At 39.4% G+C, this 13238-nt stretch overlaps 1 protein-coding gene across 1 annotated transcript in view; it reads right to left on the bottom strand.

Moving 5' to 3' along the window:
* The window catches only part of SCUBE1 (signal peptide, CUB domain, EGF-like 1), a 220390-nt gene that overhangs the window by 90240 nt on the left and 116912 nt on the right, over positions 1–13238 (bottom strand). Inside the window, exons 6-7 of the mRNA XM_009332799.1 lie at positions 9284–9400; positions 6317–6406 (exon numbers count right to left, since the gene is read on the bottom strand). Of these exons, the coding sequence (XP_009331074.1) occupies positions 6317–6406; positions 9284–9400 (207 nt within the window). The remainder of the gene's footprint in view (positions 1–6316; positions 6407–9283; positions 9401–13238) is intronic.

The following is a 13238-nucleotide window of genomic DNA, read 5'->3' as shown; positions in this document are numbered from 1 at the left end:
GGCCTGACACAATCTGTTACCTGCAGCGATAATCTGGGGTGGAAATAGCTACAACTAAGTACCTTCCTGCCACTGAGGCAATCAGGTGAGGGGTGCTCCTCAAGGATCTGCTCCCAGACAAATAAAAGTCAAAGCATGCTTGATGTCCAGGGTGAATAGGGCAGCCTAATCCTTAGATAATTGTGGTTTAGGAAAAAAATACCATATGGCTGATTATTAAGCTCAGATGACCCAAGATATATAAAGTTGGGTACCACTTTAGGTTCAAATGGGTAAACATAATGTAAGAAGGATCACCTCTAAATTTGTAAATCTCTCTGACTATTTGATGTAACATATGCTAAAATGTTTGCCTTTGCTGGAAATGCAGTAAGTCATGACCATAAGCTCAAATTGTGGTTTTTTTTTAATATGACGTGAGCAGCTCATTAAAGTCCATTGTAGGTACTGGGCTAAAAATCTCCTGAAATCAAAACAGCTTTGGCCAGGACAGGATAAACACAGTTACTTTGTCTGATGTTTTTAGCTACCTTCAGGAGGCACAAGACTGGATGAGAGAGCTGACCAGCACACAGAGAAAGGAGTACTGGCATGTCATGAAAGTGGCCAAAGCAGGACTTGCACTTGTGATCTACTAGTCTGAACTGGCTCTGGCTATCTGCTGCAATGTTTGAGATCCTTGGAGTTGAACCGGTAGTGGAAGTACGCTTTCCAAAGCAAGCCCAATGTTAAGGCAAAAAAAGAGATGATTCTGTCCCATAAAACATGCAGGGATGTTCTCTGTCATAAGCTAATCCATGAGAGAAATGCCCAAATTGCAATTTCCACAGCCCACATCTCTAGTGATCGCTGCGGAGAGAAAATGGTCTTAGTGGACTGCACACTCGGCTCTCCAGGCAGGTAGCTGGGTGCTCATTATATATGGCTGGAAGGCTACTAAAAATGGAAGAGGAGCCATCTGCAGAAGTCAAATGATTCTTGCTACAACAAGGGAAAATACAGAACTAGTGAAAATACTACCTTAATTGCTGGTTATGTGCCATGCATATAGACAGACCAAAGCCCTGCCTGTAAGCCACTCTTAGGAAATCAGGGATGGAATGTAATATAGGTACGCATATAACATATCCCAGCCTGGCAAAGCTGGTCCTTGTTGGTGTGATTTCCCAAATGACTTGAACTGTTTCCTACACTACAGAAACGATCTAGGCAGAGGCAAACTTCAGCAGTTACAAAGTCCAGGACAGTTCTAATGCACTTTACAGTTTATACAAGCACTTCAATTGACTAAAATAATTTGTAGGGATCTTGGAAGCCAGCTTCAAGGGAAGGGAAGAGAATTACATTCCTGTATCTGAGGTGGGCTGCAAATAGCCTTATTGATGACCCAAGAAGTCAGTGTCCAATGGCAAAACCTGAGACACAATGAGTTGAACACGTCTTGTGAAAGACTGAATTTCAGTGTAGAGTTTGGGTTTCTGAAGACACTTGTAGCAATGGTATTACTGCCGTTTGCACCATTATCCTGGCCTTAAACATGCAAGGGAAATTACTGCACTTCCTTAACTTCAAGATGGGCTCAATGTCCTGTCGCTCTTTGCTATACTGAAAATAACTTTGTAAAACTCTCTTCTTGAGACAAGAAGGAACAAACATTATATCTTCTAGGGCCAGAGGAAGAACATTTTATTGCCAAAGTGAGTTCTTACAGCAGTGATCTCTGGAAAGAATGGAAGAAGTGGATTGAAGGTGAGGGAGAGAAACATAGTCTTTGCAGTTGTTCTGAAGTCACTTGGGTTCAAGCCTGAATGAACCTGATCCATTTGATTACTAAAGAGTACAGGGAGGGAAATGAAACATGGTGAGAAATGGGTCAGACCCACCTCTTCAAAAAGTGCTGATCAGAGGATAAGATCTAAGAAATGCCCTGGATAGAACATCATGGTTGTGTCGCTAAAGCACCTTAAGGATTCATGCAGTCTAGTAAGGCATGTGATGATGACAATGTAGCAAGCTGACTGCATTTTTAAAGACAATATAAAAAATATATCATAAAGTTTCTTGGTTTTAAGAGTTGATGTAAAGAGTAGCCGAAGAGCAAAGCATTACCTTTGATTAGGAGATGAGGACTTCTGGAGTCTTAAGACCAGACAGTTCTGCAGTTCTGGTTCCTCAAAGAGGAAGTTTTCAGCTGCCTGTCACATCTTTGTAAGCAGTTGACTTATTTGTAATGAGGCAGTCCAATGGCATAATTGATGCTATAAAATCTATTTTTGCGTCCACAGTATCAAGTTCTATGTAAAAGAAAGCTTCAGCATATCAACAGACAATTGCTCTATAAAAACCCTGTAGCCTTTTCAAGCGAAAGACAGTGCCCAAGAAGAGAGTAATGCCAAGCCAGTGAGACTTGATAATTGACAATATATGTAATGATATAGCGCTAGACTAACGGATGACTCATCTTTACAGTTGTAGACTGTGGGGCCACTGGACTTACGAATTCTATCCAGGGCTGCAATAGCAAAAAGAGATTTGGAAACTGCATACATGAATAAAAACAACTTCCATTGCTGAAGATCTGACACTGGACAAAATATTTTGAGGATATGTGTATTAGTAGGCTTGAGTGGAAATACGGTACTTCTAAAGTTGTGTGCCCACACTAGAATGGCTTTCATCCAGGTAGGCAGGGCATGACATGAAACACAGGGCATGTGTTTCAAACTGATGCTGGATTTAGACTGAACAATATGTGAAATACGTTAGCACACTCCTCTAATCAGGTAGGGCAGTCTCATGCTATGAAGCTATGACAGGAAAACAGTCCTGGCAAATAGGTTCTTGAGGAAAGAAGGTAAAGGCAAGTGGGGAGGTGTCCGTGACTGCTCCTAAGAAATACACTGAAAATATTTTCAGAAAAAATTGTGTGTTGTACCATACAAAACAGAGACTTGAACATAATTTTAAGAGCTGAAGGCAGTGCTCAACTAACTGCAAGATAAACTATATGAGATGTTTAAGACCTGAAGACATTGGTTGTGCCCTACTGATTTATAGTAAGTGCAAGGTGTTCTGCAACAAGGTGGATGTAAACGTACCTTACAGATTATGGTAGGGCGCTGGTTTTAAATGCTTGGATGTGTGCACTTCTGCAGGATGAACGTGCACTTTCCTTCCTAATCTACAGAATGTACATGGCTCAATGTCCAGTTTATAGCACCCACCACAGAACTCTGGCAGATGGCAGAACCTCACCAGAAGCTCACCTGGAATACAATTAAGGCTGCACTCCTTTCCACTCTACAATGGCAATGGCCCAGGGGGAAGCGAAGAAAATGTAAATGAGCTGTATGAACAGCAATATGGTGCAACATTCACTGATCAGGAAAAGTCATTTAATGCCATCTCTTTAATGAGAGTGCTCTTCACGCTGAATCCAAGTGTTTTTCTCGGAACAGGGAAGACAAAGGACAGCTGGAAGCCCTTGGGGTCTTTACGAGCATTATGAAAAAAGTTGGATGAAAATTCCTAGGAATCATTGGATGGCTCTAAAGAAAGGTTTCTTGTAGATCATCAGAGAAGACCAGTTTCTTGTCTGCCCCACAAGATCTAGATAAAAATGCATTTAACAGGAAGGAAGGAAGTCTATTTATCTACTTTTCTCTATTTAAGATTTAGCCACAAGTCACAGGACCACACCATGACTAGGACACAGGCCCCTGTAAGAGTCAGTCTGAGCTACAGACCTGCTGTAGCAAAATGAGTGGCATAGGCAGTCATGTCTGACAGCAGCCCTGTTCTCCTAAAGTAAACTCATGCAAGCTTATTCTTAGCCTTGGCTGATATTAAGGGTTATAAAGATCATAGTCATTTTAATAGCATGCAGCAAATGACAGGGGACTAGAAATTGTCATCTCGGGGATTGCAGTTGAAAGCATCTTTCATCAGACTACTAAAATTACATAAAGTCATCTACTTTTCCTACTCTCCCAAGACTGCCTGCAGGAGGGTCAAAAATCACAGTCCATTTACAAAAGCTCGTAACAAAGTTTCCTGAGAAGCCTTCCAGTACTTTCTAAAACAGCTGTTTAGAGAGTATCTGAAGACACATGGAATTCATGGAAATGCCACTACACTTTTGAAATGTAGTAAGACTCCATTAAAAAAATAAATTGTGGATTTTCTGAGCATCCAAAATCAGTAGAAATAAACGAGTAGAAAAGTCCCTAAGTAATAAGCCATCCACTCAGATCTCACTTAATAATTAAATTTTTTTTCAGCTCTAGTTAATGTTTTTCTAAGGAATCAGTTGTTCAAACACAGCATGTCCATAAACTCTCAGCTCTTGGCTGATACCTGCTAATACAGGAGGTACATAAACAATGTATTTTGCACACTGGATTTTTAACTATGTCCCTAAACCTATTTCTAGAGTCTATGTTCAGCTTGAAACTTGCAGACCTGGTGTAACTAAGAAGCTTGTTGCTAATCCTACCTTCTTAATTCTATTTGCCTGGACTCTTGTAAGCAGCGTGAGCTTATTTTCAGGTCGGATAATTACTTTTATCAGAGGGTGAGGCAGCAACGCAGTACACTATGTTGCTCAGTCCCTCTAAACCATATTGTACATACCGTTAGTGGCTGGACAAACTCACCATTTAGACCTAGAGGACTGGATTTTCCAATGGCCCTTTGCACATTTTTTTTCCTGACTTCCTGTGAACTATGGGTCTTATTGAAATTACAGCTAAAAGTGTTAATAGCACCTTTAGAAAGCAAGACGAGCTGCCTCATAGCTTTTGTTAGCTTAAATTAATTTAAACAGTGCATCATTAAACAATAAATTGATATGGGTCACTTGCTAGGTCTGCAAACTAATTGCAAATTAACAATCATAGATAACCTGAAAATAAAGGAACATATGCCCAGGTTTTCAAACAAGGGAAAATATTTTACCTCAATATTATCATCTAATACCATTTCAGAGTTATAACGCCGTGCCATTTCCTACACAGTGGTTGTATGCTGGCCTATGGTTAAGCGGATGGTTTGTCATGGGCGATGAGATACAAGTGATATGGAAACTTTACAAATATTGTCACCTACTGCAACTATTAGCCCAGCAATCAACTAAAATATTCAAAGTGAGGCTTCTGGTCTCCTAGAGTTGGTCCTTCCAGATAGGCGTGGATGCTTACAGCCAGAGCTGAGCTTGCCAAGGGCTAGCAGGACAGAGTTTGCAACGGACTCAATGGTTTTAAGAAATGAAATAGCGACCAGGAGGGAAGAGAGCAGAATCTTGTCCTGCCAGAATCTCTTCTGAGGGTGAAGAATCCCTGTCTTGTAAACGGTTCATTGGGTACATCTCACCAATGCTCACTATGTTTAAAACCTAGTAGAAATAATTATATGTGGTGAGTAGGGCATCAGAAAGGAAAATACAGAGTAATAAACCACCTGAAAACCTCCAAACCACTGGTATCATTCAGCAGTCTGTGCTACTCTGTGCTCTTTGTCACATGAAAAGAGTGTGGCAGAGGTCCAGCCACTCTACCCTTTCTATTCCCAAAAGGTCATTCTCACTAATGGCCATAAATGTAACATGAAGAATACAAGCACAAGGGTGCGCAATGGGTTAACTGAGAGCAGAAGCTAAAGAATTATCTTCATTGTTCAAGGCACTTCCTCATCCCTTCCACTCCCAGGCTCCAACAACGAAGAGAAACAAGCCATGCTTCAGTCTTGAAAGAAGAACGAGGGAAAAATCTTTCAGTGGTTACTAACATAGCTGCACAAAGGAAATAAATGAATTTCCAGTCATAATATTTACATTTTAATCAAAAGCACTGCAAATTTTAAGTAGGCAAATACAGTTGTTCATTTAACACCACATATGTAATACAACATTGTTTTATATCATCATCATCCACTTGTAAGTCAATAGGCAGGTCTGCAACATGAGATTTTTCAGGAATCCTACAGCAACACATACACACAAACACACACAAATCACATGTAAGAAGTAGCTTGCATAAGGTAAGTAAGGTTAATGGCAAAAGCTTCTTTCTATGCAGAAGAAATTGAACATTAAAGCTGCAGCATTAGGAAAAAAAAGTTTAAAAACAAGAAATGAAGTTGTACAACAGATGAGAACTTAACAAAATTGGTGACCTTACCACACAGATGAAGTCAGGTTAAAAAAAAACAAACTAAACCAAAACCAAAGGGACTAAATGAGACCAAAAGAGAACCTCCCCCCCACACACATACAGACAAAAGTGAGAGCACAACAAAGGAAGTGGAAGAAAAGTGTTACCCATAAGTAGCCGCCGTTTCACCCGCTTGTCCACATCAGCTACTGACGTGGCATTGTACTCAGAACTCTCAATTGCAGCCTCATCCTTCTCTAAAACACAAGTAAGGGACAAACATGGAGCAGTTGGTTAATCACAAGCCCAATTTTCCGCTGCCTAAGACAGTTTCTTGGCGTGGCACAGCCAAAGCCAAGAAGCAAGGCATGAAAGCACTAAATCCCCGTTAGAGAGTTAATTCCCTTTGAGACCCCAGGAAAAAATTAAAGGGTGTTTAGGGAAAGGAGGAAGAAAGAGGGGGAGGAGGAAGAATGGTCGACTATGAAGTAATTAACCACATACAGGAAGCTGGATTCCTACTGGAGAACAAGACAGCTAACGTGAGTGCCCCGGAGAGGTGTTAATGATGAAAATTAAAATTCAGGGATGCTAGTTAAACAAACTACCAAAGACAAACTGTAAAGTGATTCAGGCTAATGGTGGCACCAGGATCTGAAGGTGGCAGGCGGAAGACCGAGACAGACAGAGCGAGCTAGAAGAGTCCGGTGATGGATGGGCATGGATGCACCATAGTCTCGTACCCATTGACACATCGTGAGGAGAAACCAAACAACAGCATGCAAATTAAACAAAAACAACAACAAAAATATACAAACAACAAACCAAACAAACACAAAAAAAGATCAATTTGGGCAGTGCTGGTTGCCTGCTTGTCTATGAAACACTACTAGCTAAACATTCAATGCTAGGAAAGATGTTGCAAGAACAGGGTTTAGTAATATTATAAGCATGCAGTAAGCAAGATGATGTCAGCAAAGGTCGTTTTACAAGGTGGTCTCTGATATCCTACACGTAAGAGTTTCATACAGCATAATGAGGACTTTAGTTTGGTTATGCTTCATTAGAAATACACAGAAACAGTCACAAGTGTGGGAAGATATGATCAGTAAGTGAAATAAAAATAAAGATTTCTGATACAGGAGAGCAATGAAGAAGCAGCTGGGTAAATAAAATGATTTATACAGCGAGGGAAATGGTTATTAGGAAAACAAAAAACAAAATGCAAGTGGGGACTTTCACATGCAGCAAACATAAAAAAATAAAATAGAAGGATAAGTCAAGCAAACGAAGACAAAATATGTTAGACAAAGGGTCAACAAGTATTTATCTGGCATTGCAGAAGTTTGCATTCTTGCAGTGATGCCTGGAATACATACACCACTGAAGACAGCAAACACTGGAATCACTGAAGTGAGGAGGAGGAGGAGGAGGCTGGCAGGTTTTGTTTGTGGCAACACTACGTGGTTGAGTGGTAACAAGAAGTTGTTTTGTTTTGTTTTTAACAAGTTCTAGATGGGATCAGGCTGCAATAGAGGCTTTTGTTTGAGTTTTTTTTTTATTTTGCTCTGTAAATAATTAATGAACGTCAGTTATCAGACAAGACAGGCAATCAGGAACCATCACCAGAAAGCAGGAATAAAAACGTAAAAAATAAATAAAAAAATTTAAAGGTATTCTAAGAGAAAGGACTACTTAGAGGGAAGAAAATCAGCACAGGCAGTAATATGTGACTTACTTCACAAGACCAAGGAATGTAACATGGAGTTGTATGTATTACATTACAAAAATGGAAAAAAAAGTAAAAAACAGGTGCAGTGCATACAGCTTTTAAAATCATTTTTACATGCTGGACAAAATAAAACATCAATCCAAGGATATTAGTGAACACTAATAAATAGAAGAACAATTATCCATCCAATAAAACCTGCTCTCAAGGCCCTCGCTCTTGCAAATTCTCTGCATCTGGAACCGCCAAAGGCTACAAGGGAGGGTTATTTAAACAGAGCGACTGTACGACGGAGCCCTCTGTGTTAATCAAAAGTACTAGCTGAGAGATCCCGTGAGCTCAGCCATAGCTGGTGTACACAGCGAGGCAGAGTCCAGCGCTGAACCTTGTTCAGCTCTACCTCCGCCAATACAACCCTCGCCCTACCACACAATTTGTGCAATCAAACCCATCAGAAGTGAGTGAGGCTCTGGGCAGCCACTGAGTTTTATGCCATGGATCTGACCAAGGGATCACTAAAGACAACTGACAGATTTCCATGGGTTTTGAGTGCTCTGTCTTGCAGTATTGATAAAGGAGAGAAAAGATGATAAATGTGCGTCCATGCTTTTTTAACCTCAGGAAATTACTAGGAATTTGTAAGAATTTGAAGTTAAACAAACAAAAAAAGTCAACATGACCACAATGCTAATGAAAACCATTATGGATTTTAGGTTCTGATCTGTGAATAAGAATTTCCAAATTTTAACTTGCAGTATGCAAAAATATCTTTTTTATTTTTAAAAAAAAGCAGAGTGGAAAGAAATGGTGTTAAGCAAATAACATATTTTATAATCATAAATGTTTGCATAGCATCTCCCAAGACACTCCATCTCTTGAACGGCTTTTTCCTACTGATAATCTAAGTGAAAGCTTATTCACTACAAGTGCTGTAACTTTTAGAATCATAAAACATACAACAGGGAAGAAAGCACATAACGATGATTAATTTTCCCCGATAAGAGCTTAGAAAAGAGGATCATTTTCCTCACCTTGCTTACGCAAGGAAGTCTTGACTCATGAAAGTGAACAGAAGAGCTGAACTTTCATTCATAATTATGAATGTTCTACACCTTTTAACTTCAAAAATTATTAGAGTTATGAAAAGAAATAAAAGTTACAAAGGAGTAACAAAGGGATACTTCATTAACAAACATTTTGACAAAACACACACAAATGCTTCTCTCTCTGTACAGTGTGACCTTAGCTACTACGGCCAGGAACTGCCGTTATACACTTCTCTCAGCAATGGTGCTAAATGCCTGTGAGATACAAACACACACGCGCACACGCACACACATACATATGTGCACATAGATATTCTACGAGGAATATGAAATAAAATGTGCTGCAGAGAAGTACTTACCAATGCAGGTTCGGCCATCTGAATGTAGGGCATACTTCTGATGACAACCACACACAGGACCAGTATCTGTGTCATCACAGGTGTGTTGGCAGCCTCCATTCCCATAGTTACAGGTTACTAGTTAAGCCCCAAATGAATGTGTATATATGTATATATAAATAAAATGACAATGAAACCAATTAGTCTTGAGGGCCTTTCAGAATACAGAAGAGCAGTAACAAACCAAGACATAAGGCAACATAACATTTGTATTTGCAGTTATTTGCATCTCTTATTCTTTCTGACCCCCCTTAGCCACGCTCCTGTTGCATGCCCTACTCTCAATCCATGCAGTGAAGAAAAAAAGAGAAAGAAAAAAAGAAGCGTGTGCTACTTTTTCCCCAGTCTATTTGTATTCATAATTTTAGTATGAGCAGTTAGCCAATCCCATCTCTTCCCAAAAGCTACATGCTTCATGTCCGTGATGTATATGGCATGAAGAAATGAGCAGTCTACTAATGCAGACGTATATTTTCAAGTCTATAGACAGCATTTGTCTTTTCCTTCCCCTTAACTTTCTAAGTGGAGGAAGCAGAGACCAAACAGCAAGAATAGAACCATATAGGTCTTGAAATCTATTATTTCAAGTACTAGTCCTCCTAGAGTAGAAGAATGTTTAAAAATAAAACAGGAAACATGGTTTGTTTGGGTTTTTTTCTTTTCTTCTCTGAAACAAAAAATACATGGCTGTTACGGCCCTGCAGTGCTCTGGCCTCAGCTAGGAAGGAAACGTCGGAGATGCCACTTTCACTTCCAAGCATACAGTGCAAAGTGGCTTTTAGCAATTAAAATGTCCTCTGGTGAAAAAATACTAAACATACATTAAAGCAATCATTGATCGTGACAGAGTTTTAAAGTTTACATTAATTAATAGATCAGATTAAATTTCCTTTGTCACATGATGGATTTAATTTCTGACTATTAAGACAAACCAGTTTTTAAATATTAAGCTGGTTAGCACCATTAACAATGCCTCTCATTTGCCCCTGTTCCATTTAATCCTTTGCAGTCACATAGCTTGATGCTGAATAACACAATTCTGATCTGACTGAATTCAATTTACTGTCTTTATATACAGGTAATTTGGACTAGGTTCTTTATCGGTATATACATACTGGTAGATACAGGGGAAATCCAATATACCATTATTCAGTTATGTTATACTCATCATTTCAGAGGACTTCAATGTTTTGAAATGTTACAGTAATTTAAATACTGACTACAGTAATTTAAATACTGACTCCTACTAATCAGAAGGAACTTCCTCACATTGGTCTTAGCAGAATTTTCCTTCTAGATAAGAGAGTTTATTCAAAAGCCTGGGTAGCAAATTGCAATATACAGTAAAACTAAGATAATGGTTAATGGTATTTTAAAATCACGTATCTAAATCTAAACTGAGGTTCTATCTAATCCAACAGGGCTAAGCTCATATAATTTCCCACTGATCTCAGTGACTCTGCTTTAACGCTAGCTTCTTAAAATGGAGTAGACTGGAACTTTCAGTCACAGTAACTAGAACTGAAATATCCCACCTCTGGTGTGAGCGTCCCAGTGCTGAATAGTTATGCCACTCTCAGTAATCACTTAAGTATTTTGCTTAAAATGGAACAATTCTAAGAAAAGCAACTGAGGGAGACCCACCACAGCATACCCAACAGAATTCCCATTAAAACCTCCTGCCAGCATGGGAACCGCAAGTTTACACCTGCAGTTCCTGAAGTCTGGTGAAGACCACAACAGGAATTGTCCATCTCCCAAGTGAGTGCAGACCAGAGGCCACTACAGGTGCAAGCATCCTTGGTCCTTCACATTGTACACTTTGAATAAAATCCTTCTGCTGTTCAGAGATAGAGGGGGAATAGTCTTGTGGCCTAGTGGTAAGAACTATCCCTGAGAGGAGGGCCCGTCTGGATTCCCACCTCTCCTCCCAGGAATATCGCTATTCTATCCAATTGGAAAGAATGCCAATGAGAAAGATGGAAAGCAGCCTGATCCACATTCCCATATTGGAGCTTGACAGTTTGGGCACTAGGGTGGAAAATGGGAATTGTGGGTTCAGTCCCACCAGACAGAGGAGGGAATTGAACTCACATACCCCAAGTCATAAGCGTCCTAAACTTCCAAGGAATTACATTTAAAAAGCCCCCTAAGCAACAACCAGCCTCAGGCATTCTTTCTCCTTCTCCAGTTTTATAACTTAACTATTCATTTCTTTTTGTGGAAAAAAAAAACAAAACATGAAGCAAACCATTCTGCTTTGCATCAAATGGAAGCAAAATTTTCATTTCCTTCAATACACAATAACATTTTAGCTTTTAGTTTTGATGCAAAACAAACAAATTAAAATTTTACGTCAACTCTCCATTCTTAAACCTCCCACCTTTTCGATGCAGTCATGCTGAAAAATCATTTCCTTGCTTAACACTATGCCTGTCCTTATTCACCTCTCTTCTTTTTGCCCATTCTTTGATTTGCAATTTTTTGGGGTTAATCTTTTTCTTGTGGCGCTCTCTCTCTGCCACATTATGTGTGCAACACTGACTTCTTGGTTAATCTGGAGGTAAAGAAATACTGGTTTGCAGCTTAGCTGAGAGGTAGAGGAACAGACAGAGGTAGTTTGAATTTGCTGACTGCAGCCTGACAGCAAACATGAGCTCTCTTCTGGCCAGCTGTGTCTGGGATGTGATCAAGCAGGGGCAGTAAGTGGTATAGAAGGCAGCTGCCTGCAAGATCCACAGTATTGGGCGCACACTGGCAGAGCTAATCCAGGATAACGTACTTTCCATCTACCTATCCTCCCCTCCTTCTTGACCCCATATGCCTCTTGGAGTACGTGGAAGTTCATTCAATGTTTCTATCCCTGTGGTGGGCTGCCGTGCCACCACAAATTAACTTAAAGGTGTTGTTTATGCCAGATGTTTAAATACATTTTTAGCCAACAGTATTTTTATTGAGGATTCTAAAGTGCAATCAGCAACAAAGTGTATATTTTAAACAACTTGACTGCAGTGGTTATTTTTGGCATTCCTTGCTGAAAGCCTCTGCTGGCAGAGATGAAAATATCTTAACATGGTTTCTCTGATCCACGTAATATGAGGGACTTTTCCTTACTATATTTGTCTATGAAAAATCGCACTAGACTGATGGGTTTTATAGTAAATCCTGCAGAATCACACACTTCTTTTATAGTTTCCGTGCATACTAAAGTTACTGGTTCCTGTTCTACCCAGTCAATGAACACAGATGTAGGTCAGTTCCTTTTCCTGTCTCTTACAAATATTAGTAAATCACGTTTTTGATGGATTTGAATTTCTGTCTAGACCATAATTTATTTATTTATTTATGTTAAGGAACTTGAGACAAAATTCTGGAGCTTGACAGCTCTGCAGGTGAAATTGGTACAAAATCCAGTTGTAAAATATGTCATTTCAATTTCCTTCCAGCCTTAATTCTGTGGCAGTGACACAGTGAGAAGTTTCTCTTGCTTAGAGGAAGAAAACCAAAATTATTTAAAAGCAAAGGGACATCCAGATCTACCCCATTTTTGTCAGAAAGCATTAAAGCAAAATTAATGAGAAATCTCAAAGTGTTCCTTTAAAAATTATTTCTGGTAACTTTGGACTCTACAGCTACGCAAGATGTGTGCTCATTCAGAGTCTATGACATTAAAAAGGCAAACAAAAAGAGGCAATATGGTAACTTCTGATAGACACAGATCACCTTCAAACATTATAAATCATGCTACAATAAAAGGGATGGAAAACAGTAAGTAATTTTTCTTTTTTTTTTTTTTACCAAAGGCGAATACACATCTGTTAGAACTCAGATATACTTACCTCCACACAGCAGGTTTAAAACCAGAGTAACACCACTGCTTTTTACACTGCTTCAGCATTCGTGTATGTCTTAAGTG

The sequence above is a fragment of the Pygoscelis adeliae genome, unplaced genomic scaffold (genome assembly GCF_000699105.1).
Source record: "Pygoscelis adeliae isolate BGI_AS28 unplaced genomic scaffold, ASM69910v1 Scaffold38, whole genome shotgun sequence".
Lineage (NCBI taxonomy): Eukaryota > Metazoa > Chordata > Aves > Sphenisciformes > Spheniscidae > Pygoscelis > Pygoscelis adeliae.
Note: the sequence above shows the minus strand (reverse complement) of the source record. Positions and strands in the feature narration are given on the sequence as shown.